The sequence below is a fragment of the Mycteria americana genome, chromosome 11, assembly GCF_035582795.1.
Source record: "Mycteria americana isolate JAX WOST 10 ecotype Jacksonville Zoo and Gardens chromosome 11, USCA_MyAme_1.0, whole genome shotgun sequence".
In the NCBI taxonomy this organism is placed as follows: domain Eukaryota; kingdom Metazoa; phylum Chordata; class Aves; order Ciconiiformes; family Ciconiidae; genus Mycteria; species Mycteria americana.
The window spans coordinates 20,981,234-21,001,689 of record NC_134375.1 but is presented as its reverse complement, the minus strand read 5'-3'; the positions used below and the strand labels follow the sequence as shown (position 1 = coordinate 21,001,689).

At 46.4% G+C, this 20,456-nt stretch overlaps 1 protein-coding gene across 5 annotated transcripts in view; it reads left to right on the top strand.

Moving 5' to 3' along the window:
* Nucleotides 1-20,456, top strand: part of PLXNB1 (plexin B1) — an 84,903-nt gene that overhangs the window by 50,153 nt on the left and 14,294 nt on the right. For all 5 annotated transcript variants that reach the window (XM_075513646.1, XM_075513649.1, XM_075513650.1 and 2 more), the window contains 18 exons: nucleotides 400-532; nucleotides 1,818-1,974; nucleotides 4,850-4,958; nucleotides 5,052-5,160; nucleotides 5,792-6,652; nucleotides 7,080-7,205; nucleotides 8,320-8,442; nucleotides 9,609-9,702; nucleotides 9,958-10,124; nucleotides 11,182-11,333; nucleotides 13,249-13,354; nucleotides 15,015-15,151; nucleotides 15,790-15,966; nucleotides 16,155-16,323; nucleotides 17,450-17,692; nucleotides 19,045-19,221; nucleotides 19,558-19,706; nucleotides 20,092-20,192. In XM_075513646.1, coding sequence (XP_075369761.1) covers nucleotides 400-532; nucleotides 1,818-1,974; nucleotides 4,850-4,958; nucleotides 5,052-5,160; nucleotides 5,792-6,652; nucleotides 7,080-7,205; nucleotides 8,320-8,442; nucleotides 9,609-9,702; nucleotides 9,958-10,124; nucleotides 11,182-11,333; nucleotides 13,249-13,354; nucleotides 15,015-15,151; nucleotides 15,790-15,966; nucleotides 16,155-16,323; nucleotides 17,450-17,692; nucleotides 19,045-19,221; nucleotides 19,558-19,706; nucleotides 20,092-20,192 — 3,290 coding nt within the window. The remainder of the gene's footprint in view (nucleotides 1-399; nucleotides 533-1,817; nucleotides 1,975-4,849; nucleotides 4,959-5,051; nucleotides 5,161-5,791; nucleotides 6,653-7,079; nucleotides 7,206-8,319; nucleotides 8,443-9,608; nucleotides 9,703-9,957; nucleotides 10,125-11,181; nucleotides 11,334-13,248; nucleotides 13,355-15,014; nucleotides 15,152-15,789; nucleotides 15,967-16,154; nucleotides 16,324-17,449; nucleotides 17,693-19,044; nucleotides 19,222-19,557; nucleotides 19,707-20,091; nucleotides 20,193-20,456) is intronic.

The following is a 20,456-nucleotide window of genomic DNA, read 5'->3' as shown; positions in this document are numbered from 1 at the left end:
CGGCCTCATTTCAAATGTAGAGAAACTATCTTATCTCTTCTTCTGGTGTCACTCTCTTATGTAGCACGCTCTTTCACTTCTTGCTCCCCTACTGATGTTACTTAATGAGACATGGTTTATTCCAGCATGTCTGTCTGCTTGCTGGCTCTGTCTCCCTGTAGAATGCCATAGGAACTAGTTTATGACCCTTGAAGCCCCAAAAGTGCCTACCCATCTATATTTTGGCAACAGTTCATCCTATTATTGAAGGTGGTGGGAGGCTGAGGCTTCCATGGCTTGTGTAGCAGCTTCCCCGAGACTCTAGCAAGGCTTCAGACCGCCAGCGTCAGCTTGGAAGCTGAGCGTGTCCTGCCAGGGCTGCACAGATCTCTCATAGGGCTTCTTGCTGTTTCCCTGCAGGTGCAGCCGTCGCTCTGAGTGCTTGCGGTCCAGGCTGAGTGAGCAGTGGCTCTGGAGCTTTAACTCTACACAGCAGTGTCTGTCTGTCCAGTCACTAACTCCAGCCAATATCAGCAGAGAGGAAAAGAGAAATGTGAGTGGTGATGATCCTCTGATGATGCTCAAGCATGTAGAAAGTCCCCTGCAAACTCTGAGGAGTCACAAGTCTTCCTGTTGCTTTCAGTGGGGTACTGAATCACTGACTCTTCAAACATGTGTTGTCTACCTTGCATAAGGGACTTAACGACTTGGCTGTACCAGGAGATAATTTCATTGCTTTTTGCCATAAAAATAAATGTCCTTGCCTGCTAAGAGTTACTGGGTATTCTGGAGTATTTGATGGCTGCTTGGGTGGGGTCCCTCCTTTGCTTAGTATTTATAAGGTGCCCATGTCTGTGGTTTCACGGTGTTTCTGACACTTGCTGTCAGGAAGATCTGAAAGGAGCTACCCAAAATTACGGCTTCAGTCTGGCATCTGAGAGTTGGCAGAAAAGCTAAGAAGGTGCTGCAGTGTTTTGAAGTCTGTCATTGTGTCAGGAGGTGGCAAGAACCTGTCTTTTGCTAGAGACTTGGGCAAAGGAGGAAGTTGCCAGTTGCTTAGTGGATGCCAAGTTCAGTCTGGGAATGGCAAGAGATGATGAATGAACAGTCAGTCCTAGGAGGCATTATAGGAAAATGGGTGTATATGTAGATAACTACTTTATGGGGCTCTTTGAAAAAATAGAACCAGAAAATTAGATTAAATAAAGAAGAATGTGTTAGAGGGTGTCCTGGTTTCGGCTGGGATGGAGTTAATTTTCTTCCTAGTATCTGGTATAGTGCTGTGTTTTGCATTTAGCAGGACAATAATGTTGATAACACACTGATGGTTTAGCTGTTGCTAAGTAATGCTTACGCTAGTCAAGGACTTTTCAGCTTCCCATGCTCTGCCAGGTGCACAAGAAGCTGGGAGGGGGCACAGCCAGGACAGCTGACCCCAACTGCCCAAAGGGCTATTCCATACCATACGGCGTCATGCTCAGTATAGAAACTGGGGGGAGTTGGCTGGGGGGCAGCGATCGCTGCTCGGGGATGGGCTGGGCATCGGTCAGCGGGTGGTGAGTGGTTGCATCACTTGGGTTTTTTTCCCTTGGGTTTTGTTCCTCTTTCTCTCATTTGTTTTCCTCTTCATTAGAATTTATTATTATTATTTTATTTTATTTCAATTGTTAAACTGTTCTTATCTCAACCCACAAGTTCTCTTATTTTTGCTCTTCTGATTCTCTCCCCCATCCCACCGGGGGGGAGGGTGAGCGAGCGGCTGTGTGGGGCTTGGTTGCCGACTGGGGCTAAACCACGACAGAGGGCAAATTATTTACTGGATATTATTGAATTGGTAGATATTCCTGGCTATCTCGGAATTACCTTCTCTGCGTGAGGAAGAATTTTACTCATGTTACTTTGAAGATTATGAAAGCCCAGCAGTTCTGACAGAGTCAGGAATCATGTGTCCTTCTCCAGATCCCAGCCAAGCACCAGCTTTGCCAACAGGAGCAGGTCAGTGAAATGCTTTAAATGGAGCATGATAGGTCCGATAACATTGTTGGGAGAAAGTACATTGTACATCTGTCAGATTGCCCGGATTAACAGCCATGAATGTACGTGGTCTGTCAGCAGGTGTTCATTTCATTCTGTCATAATATCTGTTTGCTTTTTACTTGTGTGTCACACACATCCTGTGCTATTTTGGGCTGTTGCCAAATTCCAACGCCAAATTCTGGTAGTTGGAAAGGAGATCCTGCTTGAAAGGTTGTATGCAAATCTCCATATGATCTGAAATGCAGTCTGGAGTGGTGGCTGGTTTGGCAGCTTTGTCATAAATCTGGAGAGAGAACTCTCTTAAATACTGCTTTATTATTTAAATCAAACAAAATGCAAACCATTTTAAAATCCATGTAGTAGTGGCAGAAGGAAGTACATGTAAGGAAAGGCAAGAAGAGACCCACAGTCCTGTGGGTCCATGAATCTGCAGTGCGGCATAACCTCAGAAAATACATAGTCAGCCTTCTATTACTGTGAACAGTAACTGGCTGAGTATTGCTAATTGGCCACTCTAAAGAACCTGCAAAGTTCTCAGTTTATAGTCTTTGCATTGGATTTTACCCAGCCTGTCAGTGTGAGCTCTGATGAGCTGATCTCTTCAGAGAGCTTGTTCATCTGAAGTAAAAGGCAGGTGCTGGTTGGGAAGCATTCCACATGATTCACCTAAATGGCTAAACAGATTTTCTGTGCAACTATGCAGCTGGCTAATAGTTCTGAAGCAATCTCCATGGACATAACGTGACAGCAGAACCCAGCTAACACACTCATTCAATCTCAAACTCCTTCATTTTCAATATTATTTGCAATATTATTGTATCTGTTGGCTTTCACACTGCTTTAGTCTGGAACAAACTGACCAGGTCTCCGTTCAGGGTGGTCAGGCACAGAGGGAAAAGGCTTCATGCGCTGCCACTACAGGCAGAGCGGGCAGGATTGGCTTCCCTGTTTTGTTCTGCAAATGTGGGCCTGAATTTAAGCACAGTTGTGAAAAATCAGTGTAGATAAAGCCACAGTCTAGTTCTCATTATTCCAGGCTTCAGATATTCTTATTGACTCCTTTGTAAGTCAGTCTTGCTTTTATTTCAAGACTCCATAGATGCTTTACCTATGTTACTTTCATATTGCATCTCTGAGGCTTAACAAGTTGCTTCTATTTTCTAGCCTAAACTTGCTCATGGATGGTTTGTGTCCATTTGAGCTATTTGTGTTGTCCTTTTACTTCCACAGCTCTTCTCCCACTCAGTGGGAACTATGGCCAGGCATTCTTCGCACAGAGTTTTGCCGTGTTAACTGTGCCAACTTTTTCTTCATGTTCTTTTTGTTACTCACACTTCCTCTCTCCTTCACTGTATTGCTAGCCCTTCTTTGCACAGCTTCTGTGCTCTGCTGAGATGAATTTGAAGCTGGTAACCAGAATCATACACTGTTTTCTAAATGAGGTCTCATCAGGGACTTAGATACTGGCACTTTCCTACTTATAATACTTTTCCCAGCTCCCTAAAATATTTGCCTTTTTTTCAGCTTTGTTTTAAAGGTTGCATACCAGCTCATCTTCACTTTAAGTTGTAGAGCTCCAAGTTGATAGCAGAAACTTGCTCTCAATTTGCAAGTGCTCGACCTCATCTTCTGTACTGTTGAAGAGCATTATTGGCAGTCATAGGAAATAATGGCCTTTTTGGAGAAAGGAATATTTATAAATATGGTGTCATAACCCTGAAATCCTGGGAGGTGTTAGCCCTTCCACCACTGCCAAATGCAATCACCTCTATGACAGTGATGGGAGTTGACTACAGCAGTGACTCCTGCCTCCAGCTGCATATGATACCCTTATTTTTTCCTAATCATGGGTTTTCATACACACCTCATCGTCAGCTCTTTTACTAGCATACTGCTTCACTTGTCATCCTATCAGGAACCCAGCTTAGGCCTGACTGATCCTTCACCAGACACGTTAATTGTTTTGTTGTGAGCAGAGCTTGCTTGCAAGAGGAGGTCTGAATTCTGTGAGAGGAACGATGGACAAGCTTCTTGTTACTTATTGTTATAGCAAACTGTCTTGGAGAAATGGCAGCTCCTGGATTTGAGCAGAGCATGCAATGTGTTCCCATTATTTGGAGAACTAATACCCAACTCTAGGGTTGGGGGCATTTGTCTGGAACAAGATTAATTAGCTGTTTTAGTACTGTCATATGCAAAATATCTCCTTCAGGTTCATGCTATCAGCTGCAGTAAGTTTTGACCATCTCTGCAGCTCTTTGGTCTATCAGAAAACAGTGGTAGTCTTTTCCCAAAGAGAATTAGGCTATCCTGAGGCTTGTAGTTGACATGAGACCTGGATTTAAAGCAGATAAGCCTTCAGTCATTGCAAGTAAGATTACAAGTCTTAATAAACCTCTTCACTGACTCACTTCCTAGTCTGGACATAGAACAAAGCTCTCAAGGTGAAGGCAGTATGTGAAGGGCATGTCAGTTCTAAGGGTTTGGTCTTCCTTTGGATGACAAAGGAAGACAATCAGCTCTGAGCCTGGAATGTTACATCTTCCTCTAATACAGAGATGACAGTGGAATTATAGCAGATAAAGATGGAGGGATTTTCAGACTAGTCCTCCTTCCCTTGGGTTGGCAAGAGCTGTCATAAACTACTCCTGACAAACTTGTCCAACCTGTTTTTAGTGTCCGTAGGATAATCCAGTGATTGAGATGCTAGAAGCATGGAAGGGAATCTGTCTCCATATTTGACAGTGTCTTTCCTAAAGCATGCTGTGTCTCTTAACAGTATGGCAGACTTATAGTGGCTCCATTTCTAAGAAATTTTTATTTTCATTTTCAGATCATGTCACCATAAAGCTCGTAGTGCGTTTCCATGACATCTTCATTGCTTCTGTGGACTTCTCTTTCTATGACTGTGCTGCAGTGGCCCTGCTGTGGAAATCGGCACCGTGAGCACCTGCTTTTTCTTGTCTGTAGTTATAGGGAGGGTGGTTGTCCCTTCCTGGGTCGTCTTAAAAGCTGCTTTTCTATCATTGTTCCAGGTGCCAGAAGTGTGTGAGCAGTCTCTGGGGATGTAACTGGTGCATCCAGCAGCACCTCTGCACCCACAAAGCAACCTGTGAGGAAGGAACCATTATCTACAATGAAAGGGTGCGTCTCCTACTCAGTCTCCTAGTCCTATGTGCTCCAACAGCCTCAGCGAGTTGCAGTGAGTCAGATCTCTTCTCAGGTAAAATAGCAGCCGTTGGTCACACAAAGCAAGGAGGTCAGCTGTTGGAGAGAAGCCTCCCCTTGGAGCGACACAAGGCTCTGCATCCCTGATGTTACAAGGCTTTGCTAGGTTTCTGGGGAAGTGCCATCAGGTGAAGCAGGTCACCCTTCTCCTGGGGTTATCCAGCCTGTGTTTTCAAAGCGAGGGACAAGAGCAAGCTGGCAGGGAGGCTGCGAGTGGGGAGGTGGAACAAGATGCCCAGTTTGTGGCTGCCCCAGGTGGCCTTGCAGTTTTGTGGGGGATGAAGGCAGGCAGACCTCCCTCTGAGTGGAGGTGAGTGCAGGCATCTGTGGGAAGAGGGAATGTTGCTGGATCTTCTGCACTGTGACCATTCCCCAGTCCCATCCCAAGACAAGGTGGCATGAGATGTAGCTCTCGCTGAAATCCAGAGGGTGAAGCAGCCTCTTGTGAACACCGCTATGGGAAGTAATATGGAGCGTTTTTCTGCTTCGGTTTTATTCTGTTTCATTTCTTTCTCTCTTCTCACCCCACCATGTTGTTTTTCTCTAGGCCCAGATCCCAACCTCAAGTGTGTTTCCTTCTTCAGCAGCTCCCCTCACCAAGTCCTCTACCACAGCCCCAACCGCGGCCACAAAACCCATCACTCCCCCCATGCGTGTGGTACCAAGCACTGTGCCCCCCACAGAGCCCAACCACATCACGCTCTCTGCAGCCTCGGATATGACGACTGAGCCTACAGAAACCTTCAGCTATACATACTTGACTCTCTCAACCGAAGCAGTGTCTCTCCAGGCCATCACAGAATCCCCTCTACCACCACCAGCAGACAAACCTGCTGTCACTGTGCCAGAGACAACTTCTCCCGCTGCATCTGTCCTCACCAGCCCATCCAAAAACATGGATCACGCAGCCTTGCCCACTGAAGGGCCAGCCACTGCCCAGGAGCCACAGCACACTGACCCACCCACCACCCTAGTGGGTAGCCCTCTTCACACGTCTGCAGCAGCAGTAACACCTTCCCCTCATGTCACTAGTTCCAAGTGGCCTCTGAGTTCTTTTCCGACCACAGAGGCACTGACATCTGCCATCCCATCTCCCCAGACCCCCAGCCAGGTGCCGGGGGGCCCTGCTGCCTCTGATGACTCTCCTGGATTGCTGGGAACTGAACTACCTGCTTCAGAGCTCTCACCGTCAGCTCCCCCAGACTGGCTGCTGGAGGAAGGCACGGAGCTCCAGGACACAGAGGACTGGATGGATTTGCTGCAGGCTGAGAATGACACATCTCCCTTCTCTGCTTCTACTCTTCTGTCGGGTGATGGCGATTCTTCAGAGAGGGATGTCCCTGACTTTCCCAGGATCCTCCACCCTGACCTCGACTATCAGTATGATGCCCCTGAGTTTTGGGAGGAGGTAAGTTGCTGGGCTTTGGAATTCACAGTCTAAGGCTGTAACACTTTGAAATTTTCATACAGATTGCTGGTCTAGTATTTCAGCATACAGGAGAGGTTGTGCCTTCTGAGAGTGTAGAAGCTGACCGCCGTAATGTGTGGAGTGAGAAGTGGTAGTCTGAGGAAGAAAAATGTGTGTGAGGTTCCCAGGTCTTGTAGAAACACTGCTGGCCTGAAGGTGACAGCTGCTGTGATGTCCAGCATATTCACAGCTTTCTGCTGTTCACCTCTTTGGGCTCTTGCATTGCTTTCTTGTAACTTCATGGTAAAGCAGCACAGCCATGTTTTGGTTCAGGCAGGGCTTGGTTCTCTGTTGGCATGTTAGGCTTTGATTCCCTGTATCAGAGCCATGGAGGTCTCTTTCTCTAAAGACCTGTGTTTGTTTTCAGAATGAAGAGCTTAGCTGGGGTCCAGATGCGTGTCCCTGTGTGCAGGGAATCCAGGGATCTTCGCTGTTTCCAGTCAACGTGGCGAGGAAGATAACCCTGCTGGGAAAGAACTTCCACCTCTATCAGGTAGTCAGCTCAATGCCATCAGCGTTGAGAAACTGTATTAATGCAGAGCGCTGTTTGGGCAACCTGTCCACTGGACTGCTAAAAATACGTGTAAGACACAGTTGTGGCTCTGCCTAGGTTTCTCCTGTTTGTGGAAACACCTAGAGGAGTGACCTGCTTCTGTGAATAAAGAATTACATAGCTGGATTTATTGGTGGGTAGGAGGTCACCCAGAGAAAGGGAGAGTACAGGTGTGTGCCAACCTGCTGGAGAAGATCTGCATACGTTTGGATGAAGTTGCACTGTAGATGGTAGTTCTTGGAATAACTTGCTGCTGAATCTCTGCTGATTGTTTGTGTCTCCGTAAGCTAAAGCTAAGTCATCTGTTCCCTTTCCTTTCTGGCATGCTTATGTTAATGTGGCTATTCCTGTCGTACCTGAAACTTCTGCAACAGGGAAAACCACCCTTGAAAGCTGTTTCTTGGGTGTGCCTCTGATAAAAATTCTCTTTGCTTCTCAAGACAGAAGACTGATTTAGTAACCTTTTACAAACAACTGCCTCAGAACATGCAGCCCACAGACTAATTGTTAGTTTATATGTTAAACCTGATATACTGCGCTGCTCAGAGGAGCAGAGCTGGTTACAGACGCATGTCCATCTTTTTTTACAGGAAGTGTCTAAGCAATTCAGTGGAAGATTTACAGGAGAGAGAGAGAGACAGAGAAGAAAAATACACTTAGTGTTTTTTGAGATGCACTGCCCTAATCTATGTACTCCACTCTTCATTTCCAAGCTAGTGTTTCAGAGAGACATACAGGCATAACTTCGCAGTCCCACTGGTTTTTCTTTAATTCCTCCTCCTGTGCTGAGTTCTTCCTGCACTGACATACACGTGCTCCCTTCTAGGTGTTTTGTTTTGTGTTGGTTTACCTTTCATACATGGAGGCAGTGACAGCATAGAGAGCCCTTGAATATAGCGTAGAGTTGGCATAATGAAGGGAATGAGAGGAGCACGCTGCTTGCACAGTAAGTGGCTTGGTAAAAGGTACTGAATTGGAGAGGCAGGAGTACGCCGTTGTGTAGCAGGAAGCTCTGTGTAGCTGAGAAATGGTGCCATGTGTATCTTCTCTGCAGGACCAGCAGTGGGACTATGAGTGTGTCCTGAATTTGGAGGGGAGGACAGTGGTGATGGATGCTTACGTGGAAGGAGAAGAAACAAACCAGTCCCTCTGTTATATCACCTGCCAGATGAACCAGGTGAGTGCTTGGAATATGATGCCATTTCAGAGTTCACACTGGTGCTGGTTTTGCTCAGCAAAACAGCAGGCTGGAAGGCAAGCTCTTTGGGGAAAAGAGCATATTTTGCTGTCCTGGTTTCAGTTGAGATAGAGTTAATTTTCTTTATAGTGGCTGGTGTGGGGCTATGTTTTGGATTTGTGCTGAAGATAGTGTTGATAATACAGAGATGTTTTAGTTGTTGCTGTACTAGTCAAGGACTTTGCAGCTTAGAGAAAATTAACTCTATCTCAACTGAAACCAGGACATTTGCAAAGATATTTGTAGAATACTTAGCACTATGGGGCCTTCATCTGTGATGCTGCTGCCTGGTGGTACGGGTGTCTTCAACTTGCGGAAAGGTTGTGCAGTCTGAGCCACACAACCTGTTGCTGCATTTGCTGTAGTACGGGATGATGCCGTCTCTGAATCACCACTCATTGCAACCTGCCAGGACAGTGCCACTTCTGCTTTAGCTTGAGGCACTGTTCGTGGTTCTCTGGATCGTGACGTCTTCTGTGATGGTGGTTAATGCTATTAATACCAGTTTTGTTCTTCACGGTGGAAGCTAGCCTGTGGATTGTAAGATTAACAGGCAAAATTAAAACAGCCGCGTACATTTCTGGATGATGTGTAGATTTTACTTAAGGCAAGATTTGCAAGCAGAGGCAGTATTTTTAGTTCACAAACTCATATAGTTAAGGGAAAGGAACAACATAGGCTCCTGTGCACACGAGCCCTGTGGACCAATTGTAATCCTGCATTTTCAGCTCAACTGAAATGGCAGAAATGCCAGCTTGAGCAGTTTTCTGAGCTAGGTGGCTTGTAGATAGGAATTAGCCATTTAGGAATGCAGTTCGGAAGTTAGACAAGTATTCTTGTGAGCACACATTTGTTTTCAGTGTTCATCCTAGCGATCCAATGCCTGCTACTCTTTCTAAAGCAGAATTGTGACTGCGTGAACCAGTGAGGACAGGCCTGTGCTGCCACTGCCCCAGCTAACGCTGCCTTGTCTGTATTCACGGGAAGCTCCGTATAGGCTATATGTGTTGGTGCACTACGCAGGGTGGATGCTGATGCTTTCTGCCTATTCAGCTGGCTTGCTTGTGCCTCTAAGTCCTTTGTCTTGATGGTCTTTGTCTTTGCAGTACAGTTACACAGCACCTCAACTTGAATTCAACGCTGTGGTGTTTGTGCAGAGGCGACGACACCTTCGAGTAGACAGTGCTGCAGATCTTCACGGTAGGAGTGCAACACCTCTTCAGCAAAAAGACAGCAGATGAGGTGGAAGAGAATTGTGAAATCCTCAAGTGAGGCTTTTCGCATCTGTAGTAGTCCTGTCACAGGGAAACTGAGGAAAACATACAGCCTCGTTTCTGTTGCTTGTCACAGGGGAGGGAGGAGGAGAGGGTTCTAGGCAAGAAGCCTCTATGCTGGATTATTCTGTGCCCTAGGGGATGTTTGCAGATGTGTCTGATTTTTTTTCCTCCTTTGCAGTGACTTTTTACAACTGCTCTGTGGGACACACTGATTGTAGCCGCTGCCAAACAGCTGACTCAAAGTACAACTGTGTGTGGTGTGGAGGTGACAACCCCAGCTGTATCTTCAGGGGCTCCTGCAAGGAAGAGATAGAAGACCTGTGTCCAGCACCTCTCATTCACTCTGTGAGTAACTTGCTCGCTAGTGTACTGCACCTGGGGCAAGGAGGGCTCCATTCTCCAGTTGAAGTCAAAGGGCTGCGAACTCAGAGTGTGAACAGTGCAGCTCAATAATACATTGGCCATCTGAAGAGCAAGTTAGTCCTATTCTACTGTCCTATTCAACTTGGTGTTGTGAGGATGCTAGACTTTTGTGCTAGGCTTTCAGTTTGCTGATAGAGAACAGTGGGGAAAGATGCATTTGTATCTCATGCGAGCTGAAACTGGCACGCCAGAAGGAGCAGAATCATTCAGGAGCTGGGAAAGGGTCCACAGATTGGGTCCTCCAACTGTCCCGAGCCAGACCCTGAAAGAGGTTGGCCCGACTGAGCCTGGGGCAAAGGAGGGCAAAACCTAATGATAATGGCACAGCAAAGATGGGAAAGGCATGACAGGTTACTGGAATTAATTATTTTTGTCTGTTTATTTTAAATGTTTCTTGCTAACTGCCACATGACAAGTGTCTGTAGCCATGTGTCCCTTTTGCTGTCAGCTTGTCCTCCCTCCGGTGGCACACAACATCCATGTGCTGCATCTTGTCTTAGTTTATCTTGGATGCTGCTCAGGGACAGAGCTTTGACGTTTGTGCAGCATGCAATTCATTGTCGTACTGATGCTGAGCAGGGAATGGTGCTTGCTGCTTCAATACTAGTAACATGTATTGGCTTGTGCATTCCCACTCTTCAGCAGAAATGCCTATGGAGTGGTCAGCATGTTGATGAGAAGGCAAAGCAGGGCAGTCCTTGCTTTAGAAGTCTATACTGGTTTATCACCTCTGGGGGGGACTGCTGGCAACAGTGAGCTATGGCAAAGAAGGCTCCGGCTGTGGTGTTCTTTATGGCCTTTCTTCTGATGAGGGTGCAACCTGGTACTAGTCCAAGACAGTAAAAGGAATCCGTAGCAGTGACCTGACCAGGCGGAGTTTGTAATGGGGCAGTTGAAGGGCCCTGTGCTGTAGATCAGTTGCCAGACTGCAGAGGTCTGAGATACTGTGACATTTACACATGCGCGGATGTCTTTGCAGGTGTACCCCCTGTCTGGACCAGTGGAAGGTGGCACTAGAATCACCATCACTGGCTCAAACCTCGGGCAGAAACATCAAGACATTGCAGAAACTGTCACTGTTGCAGGAATTCCCTGTGCCGTAGATGCTCAAGAGTATGAGATCTCTAGCAGGTAGAGTATCTGTGAAACCTCCTCCCAGAGGCAGGCGCTGGCTTTTCCCTTGGCTGCTGACACCAGCCTGAGATGTCATTGCCTTTGCTGTAGCAGGTACTGAGCCTTGCCCATTCCCCAGGGAGTGCCCCTGAGTAAGGTCACTGTCTAATTAGCTACTCAGGCGGTGACCTTAGAGAGATAAGGTTGTGTACAAGGCGATGGCCAAACAGTGCTGCCGTATACCAACCACGCTGCCAGTACAGAGCCCTCAGGCCAGCCAGATCAGGGAGTCACAGGCTCGGAACCATGCAGTTTCGTGGGTGTCTCTCCCAGCCACAGGGTGATTTCAATAAAGCAAAGGACATGGCTTGTGCAAGTGTCACTGCTAGGAAAATATCCTGACCGTGCTAACACAGGGTGAGGATGGGAATGTGTGGTTGGAGGTACGGCACAGATTCTTGCCTCTGCTTGAGTGGGCACACCCCTAAACTGTCATTCTTCATTTGCCGGCCAGACTTCCACCTCTCAGGAACAGACCCAATGAAAGGACCCTCTCAACCAGGGACAGACCAGGGAGTCCTGGTGGGCCCTATGCCACTCTTCTGGTGGCTAGGAGTGCCTGGCAGGTCACACAATGCTTTTAAAAGTAGTGGCTAGGAGGAGGATGAGAAGCAGAAAGACCTGTCCTGCTGAATCCAGCTAATGTCAGTGGTAGAGAAATGGGTAGCCGGTGTGTCTGGCCAGGGCAGGACCATATAACAAGGCAGTGTAGTCGGGTGTTGAGAGGTGTGACTGGAGGGCAGCTAGGAAGCAAGGAGAAAGGAGTATTTGTGTAGTTGGCCTGTGGCAGGGCAGGTAGGTGGGAGCCTTGGACAAGGGAGGGAGAGAGCCAAGCAACCAGCAGGAGAAGAGGAGAGCAATTGTGAGTAACCTCTCATCAGAGCTATCACAAACCCATCTTTCCATTCCATGGTAGCAGTAGTTGTAGCACCTTTCCCTCTGGGAGCCAGGTAAGATCCTGCTGGGAAATGGCCTGCTGTGTTGAGCAGTGTTGTCCTGTCTGTGCGCTTTGTTTGTCTGGATCCATCTGCTTTCTGTTTTCATCCTAGAATTAAGAGCATAATCTTTCTGGGGTTAGCACTGTCTTTGTCCTGTATCTGTAAATCACCTGGCATCACAGGGTCCTGGCTTGGGACTGCACTGCCTAAGTTCAAATTCCTGAGCCTTTTTGGTTGAGGGGGATATAGCTATGAACCTGGAACCCACTCCTGAGCAAGGCCCAGACAAAATTAATCTCCTACTGTGTAGGAAGGCTGGGAAGTCTCCTGCAGAGTAGTTTTTCTGTTAGCAAAACAGTGCTGTAACGTGGGATTCCTTGCTGCCCTGTTCTAAGTACAACCCGACTTTTCACCTTGTCAGCATCTCCCATATCAAATTATGGCTGGAAAAAGGGCTGGGAGGAATGGGTGGTGCAGGTCACAGGAACTGGCTGGTCTCAGAGGCCACTGGCTGAAGACCAGTGCCAGCTAAACCTACAGTCTTGAGTCTTCTCCTGCATCAGACACAGCGCTAATGTGTGGATTGACCAGTGCTAGCCTGGGGTCACTCCAGATGTGACTGGAGAGAGATTTGATCAGCTCTGGGCAATAGCAGAGTTCTTGGACTCTTTGTGTATCTGTGATACAGTGGGCTTCATCCTGTCTGTCCCAGAAAGAATAATCTTGGATAAGATGGGCCTGTTTGGAACTGCTTTTTTCTGCTGCACCTAATCCAGCTTTTAAAGGTGTTTCTCAACGTTCGGTTGTATATTCTGAGCATGTGATAAGGCTGAAAGAAGGGAGCTGTGGTTGCTAGACGGTTTTAGGACATGATGCAATGGATACAGCTCATCTGCTCTTCCACGGTGTGACACTCTTCTTGGATTGCCCTGCAGTATCGTATGCGTCACTGGCGGGAGCTGGACAGAGAGATTTGGGCACATTGTGGTGGAAGTGCCTGGAGGAGGACGTGGAGTTTCTGGGCATATTTTCACCTATCAGGTAATGTAACTATTGCTTCTTTAATACCTCTCCCTGTGCTTCCAGCATCTCTGCTAAATAGCTGTCTGTTGCGTGAACTTATGGTATTCTGCCAGGCACTTGCTGCTGGTATTGTTATCTGACTTTTCAGGTGTTTGTGTTGTGTGGTGTTTTGGGTTTTTTTTTTGTATTGGGTTCCCCCCCCCCCCCGTCTTTAGATTATAAGAACAGCTGTACTGGGTGATACTAAAGATTCTGTAGTCTAGTGATTTTTTTTTTTTTTTTTTTTTTTTGACAATGGTAACTATTAAATGCTTAAAGAGGAAAAATACAGGGTACCTTTCTGATTTGGAGATTTTTTTTTTTAATTGATAACTTAACATCTTACTAAGACTTCTGACTTTCCTTTTATTAATTTGAAAATTGCTGCTTGAACACACTTTTAGTTTCTGACCTTCAGCAGCTAGTGGCAGTAAGTCCAAAGTTACTGTGCATTGTATGGAGAAATGTTTCCTATTATTTTTAAACAAGTTTCTGGTAACTTTTTGATATCTTAAACCCAGCAACTATGAAATAATATTTAAGTAGTTTTTAGATACAGTTACTTGCTTTTCATCGTTGCTGTGCAACTTACAAGTTATGTACCTAGCTGCGTGTCTCCCTCTCCCATGGGAAGGGGAAAGAGATGTCTGAAAAGTCTTAGGTGATTCCATTTTTGGCTGTATAGAACCATTTTATATACTGGAGTATGCTTGTTGCTCTTCTCTTGGTTTTGATTCTGTTATCACCATTTTGAGGCAGGGTGATGAGAACTGCATGCTATGCTGAAGATGCGAGTGCAAAAGGAATTTTTACTGTGGCATAAAAATCATTTTTCTTAATTCCCTTTCCAGTGATTCCTACCACTTGGTGTGGTTTTGTTGAGATCTGTGCTTACAGCAGGTAGAGTTGTTATAGGTACCAAAGCACTCTTGAATGGGCAGGAGCTATTTCGAAACTCCCAACTGTGTACATACGGTCGGGTTGCTTTTTTGCTGTAGGCTCCCTGCTCCTTCTCACTTCATGTGTCTTGCTCTTCATTTATCAGCAGTGACTTACTTGGGCCACTCCGCCTGGTTCCTCCTAATTTTGCTGCAGCTCCTCAGTGGTACTAAGTTTTTGTTACTCTGAATAATTTATCAAATTTCCTTTCCCCTTTCCAGGTCACCTACAAGTATGTTTAATAGCACAGATCTCAACACAAATTCTTAGGGCTCCCTGCTGGTAATCTCCTCATCTACTAGACAAACAGACAATTTATTTGCTACCTTGTTTTTCCTAACCTGAGTTATTAATCCAGTTACTGATCTGAACAATCCCTTTGAACTGTTAATCCTAGGGTTTGTGTGAGGCTCACAGCTCTGCTGTTTGCAGCATCCATCTGCCTTTTGCAGTCTGTGCAAAAACTGGTCCCCGATTCATGGTGTGATTCTTGCTGGTGTGATTGATCCCTCTTCTGTTGCCTCTGCTCTGTAAGGTAGCTGCTGTGATTGGGATTTATAGTTTCTATTTTCAGAGCACTGGAGGTCACTGAACATGTTCTGCTGATTTCTTTCCTGTCTTATCTTTTGAGGTCCTTGTCACTCACCTTTTTTTTTTTTTTCCTTCCCCCCCTTTTTTTTTTTCCCCCCCTCTCTTCTAGAACCCAGAGCTGAAATCCATTGTTCCAACTCAGGGCCCCAAAGCGGGAGGAACCTGTCTTACCCTTCTGGGCTCAAAGCTGCTGACTGGGCATCCTAGTGAGATCAGTGTCCTGCTTGGAGACCTCCCTTGCCACATGTAAGATCAGAGCCTGCCAATGTGCTGGCCGTGCACTGCCCCGAGTCCTTCCCAGAGCCCTGCAGGGCGTGATGCTGCCTGGCTCAGCCCTTAGCACAAGCTGTTGGAGCTCTGCTCTCCTCTGTGTTCCAGGAGATCCTCCCCTTGAGGGTCATGGCAGCAACCTCGACCATCTTACATTCCTGCCCACATTCCCTTGGATGTGAACAGTGCTACATGGCCTCTGTTCCGCGTGTCTCTTGGCAGGACTATACCCCATCCTGACAGTGCTGCTTTTGCTGATGGGGAGCTGCAGTTGGCTCCTGCAGACTAACACTAAGAGCTGCTTGTTTTCTTGCATCCTGAGACACGTACACCTGACAGCACTGCTGGTGAGAAGGTGCACATGCCTTGGTAGCACGCTTCCAGTCTCTTCAGTCTGGACAGTGGCTGTACCTGCTTTTTGTCCACGTGCTGCTCACTGGCAACTGCCCAGCAATTATTGCTTGCCTTAGATAAGGCACAAGACCTTTCAGCATTAAATTTAGGAAAATACCAGAAGAGGTTTGCAGACTGTCTGCAAAGAGCAAGGCACAGTACTATAAAATGTCTCTGCAGTGCCTGTGTTAATCCCTTGTTCTCTCTTCTGTCTCTCCAAGCCTCTCTGAGATGACAGAGGACCAGTTGGCATGCCAGACGAGTCCCAGCAATGTGTCCGCAGAACTCCCAGTCACTATCAGATACGGGGACCAAGAGCGGAGACTGGAAGGATCCCTCTTCAGATATACTCTGGATCCCAACATCACTTTTGCAGAGCCGCCTAAAAGCTTCCTCAGGTAGAAAGACTGAGTGCACCTTCCCCGGGTCTGTGTGCTGAGGCGGGTACTACAGCACCAATGGCATCTGTTTGTTGAGTTGCACTTTGGAGTCTTGTGGGAATGAGCATAAGCAGAAGGGTGGGAGCATGGGCAAGACAGAGCTAATGACTAATAGGTGGGTGAGATCAGCTACTTTTCTCTTTCAGTGGAGGGAGAGTGCTCAGAGTTCATGGATACAACTTGGATGTTGTACAGAGACCAAAGATCCGAGTTACAGTTTCTCCATCTGAACGCCGGCGCCGAGGACTGGGGCGATGGCGCAGAATCGTCCCAGACACCGAGTGCCCTGAGGATGCTCTGTGCAGCGTCCAGCAGGTAGCATGGCAAAGAGCTGAGGGTGCATGAGGGTTGATGCGTTGCTCTGGAGAGGTGGACTTTCTGTCCCTAGGGCTTTTCCCCCCACTTGCTGTTATCTGCTTGGATCGTACCAACAGTCTTGGCCAAGTGGATGTGTTCTCTGCCAGACTGAGAGGTTAAGCACTTCCACAAACATTTCCGTGAGTTGGGTCGGCCTCTGCTTAGAGATGTGCGGGACTTGTGATGTGAGACAAAAACAGCAGGGCAGCAGCGTGTAGATAAAAAAAAAAATCTACAGCTGAGCCAGAGAGCTTGTGTGGCTTAGCATGTCTGTGCTCCAGACTCTTCCTTTTTCATAGTTCCATCCATCTCTATAGCCCCTGGGCTCTCTTTCACTCTGAGATACAAAAACAGGCAGAGTTCAGTGAAATTACCAGCTCCACCAACATTTTCTGCTCTCCTGCTGCCAGTGTCCTGAGATGGGTCACTACAGAGGTATTGATGTGATCATCAAGGTCACAGAGCATGCAGCAGAATTTGAAGAGGTAGAGGGTGTTTGGCATGCAAAGTACAAGAGGGATTTGCATTATTAGTGCCAATGATGGAGGGCTTCCTGTACATAAACTGGGAGAATACGCTCCTGATGCACATGCATCAATAGCAGCTGGTTTTACCCGTGTTCTTAGGAAGGCATTTGTGGCTGGGGGGGGGGGGGGGGTGGGGTGGAATTTACTCTAATACTTTCACCAACTGTATAAAACATACACAACCAGACAAAGGAACACTTCTTTCACAGAAGCATTCAGACTAGGAAATCAGCCTTGCACTGAAGGTCTTTGGTCCCAGAGCAGGGAGATCTAAAGCTGATGCCTTTCCAGAATTTGCTGCCGGGGGAATTTCCACTGCTGAGACCTAGGTACTTGCAACAAAACCAGTGCTATGAAAACTTTCTTTAGAGGAACATGGGGAATTCCTCAGATCTTGAATTTTTCCCTCTACAATTAAGCAGAGTTCCTCTGGCATTGCTCCAAGATGAGAGGAATGCAGACTGGCTCCAGATTGCTCGGGGCTGGGAAGTATTGCAAAGCTGCAGGAGAAGCATTAGTGTTTCACTACTGACAGTTTTTATGCCTTTTGCATTTAGTTTGAAGAACCATGTCTTGTTAACTCCTCCTACCTGATCCTGTGCAAAACTCCAGCCATTAACCTGCTGCTGCGGAGTGTCCATATCAAACTGGAATTTATTCTGGATAATCTGAGCTTTGATTTCAACTCATTGCATCCCATGCCCTTCTCTTATGAAGTTAATCCCATCCTAAAACCATTGAATGCTGAAGACCCTGCCAAACCATATCGTCACAAGCCAGGAAGCGTCATCTCTGTGGAGGTAACACAGAAACTAGCTGGAAATAATGTTCTTTGTACAAAGTGTTTCTAACCTGAGTGTTTTAAATTGGTGTCATGCAGCATCCAAGGTTTTAAAGCATTTGACAGTCTTACAACCTGTCACAGCACATCTACTTTGGCCTATGAGAATAGGGAAAAGAGAAAAGAATAGGGAAAAGAGTGCATCAAAAAAACCTCTTGAGCCCATAAATCATTGTTAAAGGCTTCACAGGGCTTGTGGAAACTTCTGTGCTTTTTTATTTTTAATCCTAATAAACTATTTGTATATGAGATATTAGTACTAAATAAACTCCACATCCTATTCTCAGCTGCTGGCTTTTTCCTAACTTCTTAAGATTCCTGTAGAGGTAAATTAGGAGTAAAAGAATCCTGGTAGTAGGGAAGACCTGTTACTAGGTGGAGGTAGGAAAATCACTCTTTAAAGATGATACAGAAGGGCAGAGTGGCTAATGTTTTTTCTGTACATGTGAGAAAAAAATCTGAGGTATTTTTGTATGGAAAGGTACTTTCTAGTCCAGTACTCATTAAGAAAGTTAATGGCTGCAGCTGGAGATGCACTTTCTCCACTTTCTCTGTTTTTGCATATGAGTAAAAACTGTGAGGATGTACTAGTCTAGAAATGTCTAGACTGCTGCCATTGGTATTGAATGTATCTTGGAGAAGCAGGACAATATGAGAAGACTGAAAGAGAACTAACAAGATGCGAGCTTTCAAAGAGCAAGGAGGTTGACCTACCAGCCTGTCAGGATACCCTGGCAGAGCTCTGGGCAAAAGCATGAAAATGCTAATGCAGGATTCAGCTTAGAAAGCATTAAAACATAAAAATGTAATTAATATCAGTCAAGTGTGGTTTTATTTTTTTTAAAAAAAAAAAAGCTCTTAATCCCCAAAAATTAAAGCAGATTTGTGTAGCAGATAAGAACAATAGTGTAAATGTGTTACACCTTTGAAAGGCATTGACTCACCTGAATGCTTAGGTTAACTGCCATGAGACTACCTTTTCAAATGTATACACATTGTGTGTATGTATAAGCATATACATACAGAGTGAAGAGTTGAGCTTAGTCGTGCTGTGGCTGAAGAGCCTTAAGGAGACAGGCTATTTATAACTGTATTTATGCAGCATGGTACTAAAGCTATACTCTAAATCGTATGTGAGTGAATTTTTTATCTTGCAAAATGAATTTCTGCAGCCAATGCAGATACGAGCCTAGTCAGAGAAGAAAAAAGGCTGCTTTTGTCCTGTGGTGTTGGTCTCCATCTTCTCTGGTGCTATGGAAATGCAGAGTTGTTTTTTCCCTGATTTGATATGCTGTTCCACATCTGTTCCAGGGGGAAAATCTAGATCTGGCTATTTCCAAGGATGAAGTTATGGCTATGATCGGGGAAGGAATCTGCGTGGTGAAGACACTAACAAGGAATCATCTCTACTGTGAGCCTCCCTCCGAGCAGCCAGCTCCGCGGCACCGCACGAAGCGGGAGGGCACAGACTTGCTCCCAGAGTTCACGGTAGGGAATCGGCAGCACCACAAGAAATCCCGTCGTTTGTTGAAGCACAAGCAAGAAGTAGTGGTGGAGGCAGGGAGTGGGACGGGAAGTGGCGGAAAGGCAGAAGCCCTGGTGAGGGACAGGGGAGGTACCAGGGGTGGCAAGGCGCTGCTCTTGTTCTCAACTCTACTCTTATGTGCCAAACATTGCCTGAAAGCAAATGGAATAGCTGGCTTCAGGAGTAGTGCTGTGGGACAGCTTTGCTAGAGCTGTATGCCACCTGTACCCATTCTGGAGAAGCCCTGTGGCTTTGCATTGCTGCACTGAGCTTACGTGGTGGCACGTGCTTTCTTACAGGTACAGATGGGTAACCTGAACTTCCTCCTGGGCCGAGTGCAGTATGACACAGAAAGCCAGCTCACCTTCCCACTGGAGGCACAGATCGGTTTGGGTGTTGGTGCATCCTTTGTGGCACTGATTGTTCTCGTCATCGTCTTCATATACAGGTAAGAAACTCTGGTATTGTATGAGGTCTTTAAGTTCCTCTACAACATTATTCAGTGGATGTGGCCAAGCGTGTACATCTTGGGCCTAAACAAGGTTCCAGTTTTCTTTATTTTGTGCCAAGTTCTGAGCCGCTGGTGTTGGATGTGTGAGGCATGTTGCACCTGCTGGTCATAGCCTGCACTGTGGTTCATTCAGCCCCCCACCTAATGGGTGCTCCAAGAGACAAGTCTAGTTTACAGAATGCTGTTTGGTATCCTGTAAAGGAGATTTCAGTAGTAATCACCTCAACACCAATTGCCCTGGAGTCTTTGGCAGCAACACAACAGTTGGCAAGGACAATCCCTGTGCTATGGCCCCTGGGAACAATTCTGCTTCTTATTGCAGGAGGAAGAGCAAACAGGCTCTCAGGGATTACAAGAAAGTTCAAATCCAGCTGGAAAATCTGGAAACAAGTGTTCGGGACAGATGCAAAAAGGAATTCACAGGTCAGTCACAGAGCTGCTAGGTCCTTGCAGCTTCAGGGAAACTTGAAGAACCACTCTCAGCCCTACCTCTCTTTCCCTTCCTGCATACTTGTTTGGGTAGCTCAGAGCAGACAGTAACTTTATCCTGTGCTAATGCGTTGAAACAGATAGCCAAAGCCTTCCATCTTTAATTCTTCTCTTTAATTCAGAGTACAGTGATCTATACTGACCCTTCTGATACTCCAGTTCATCCTCCAGACTCAGATGAAGAGCTAAAGGTCAAGA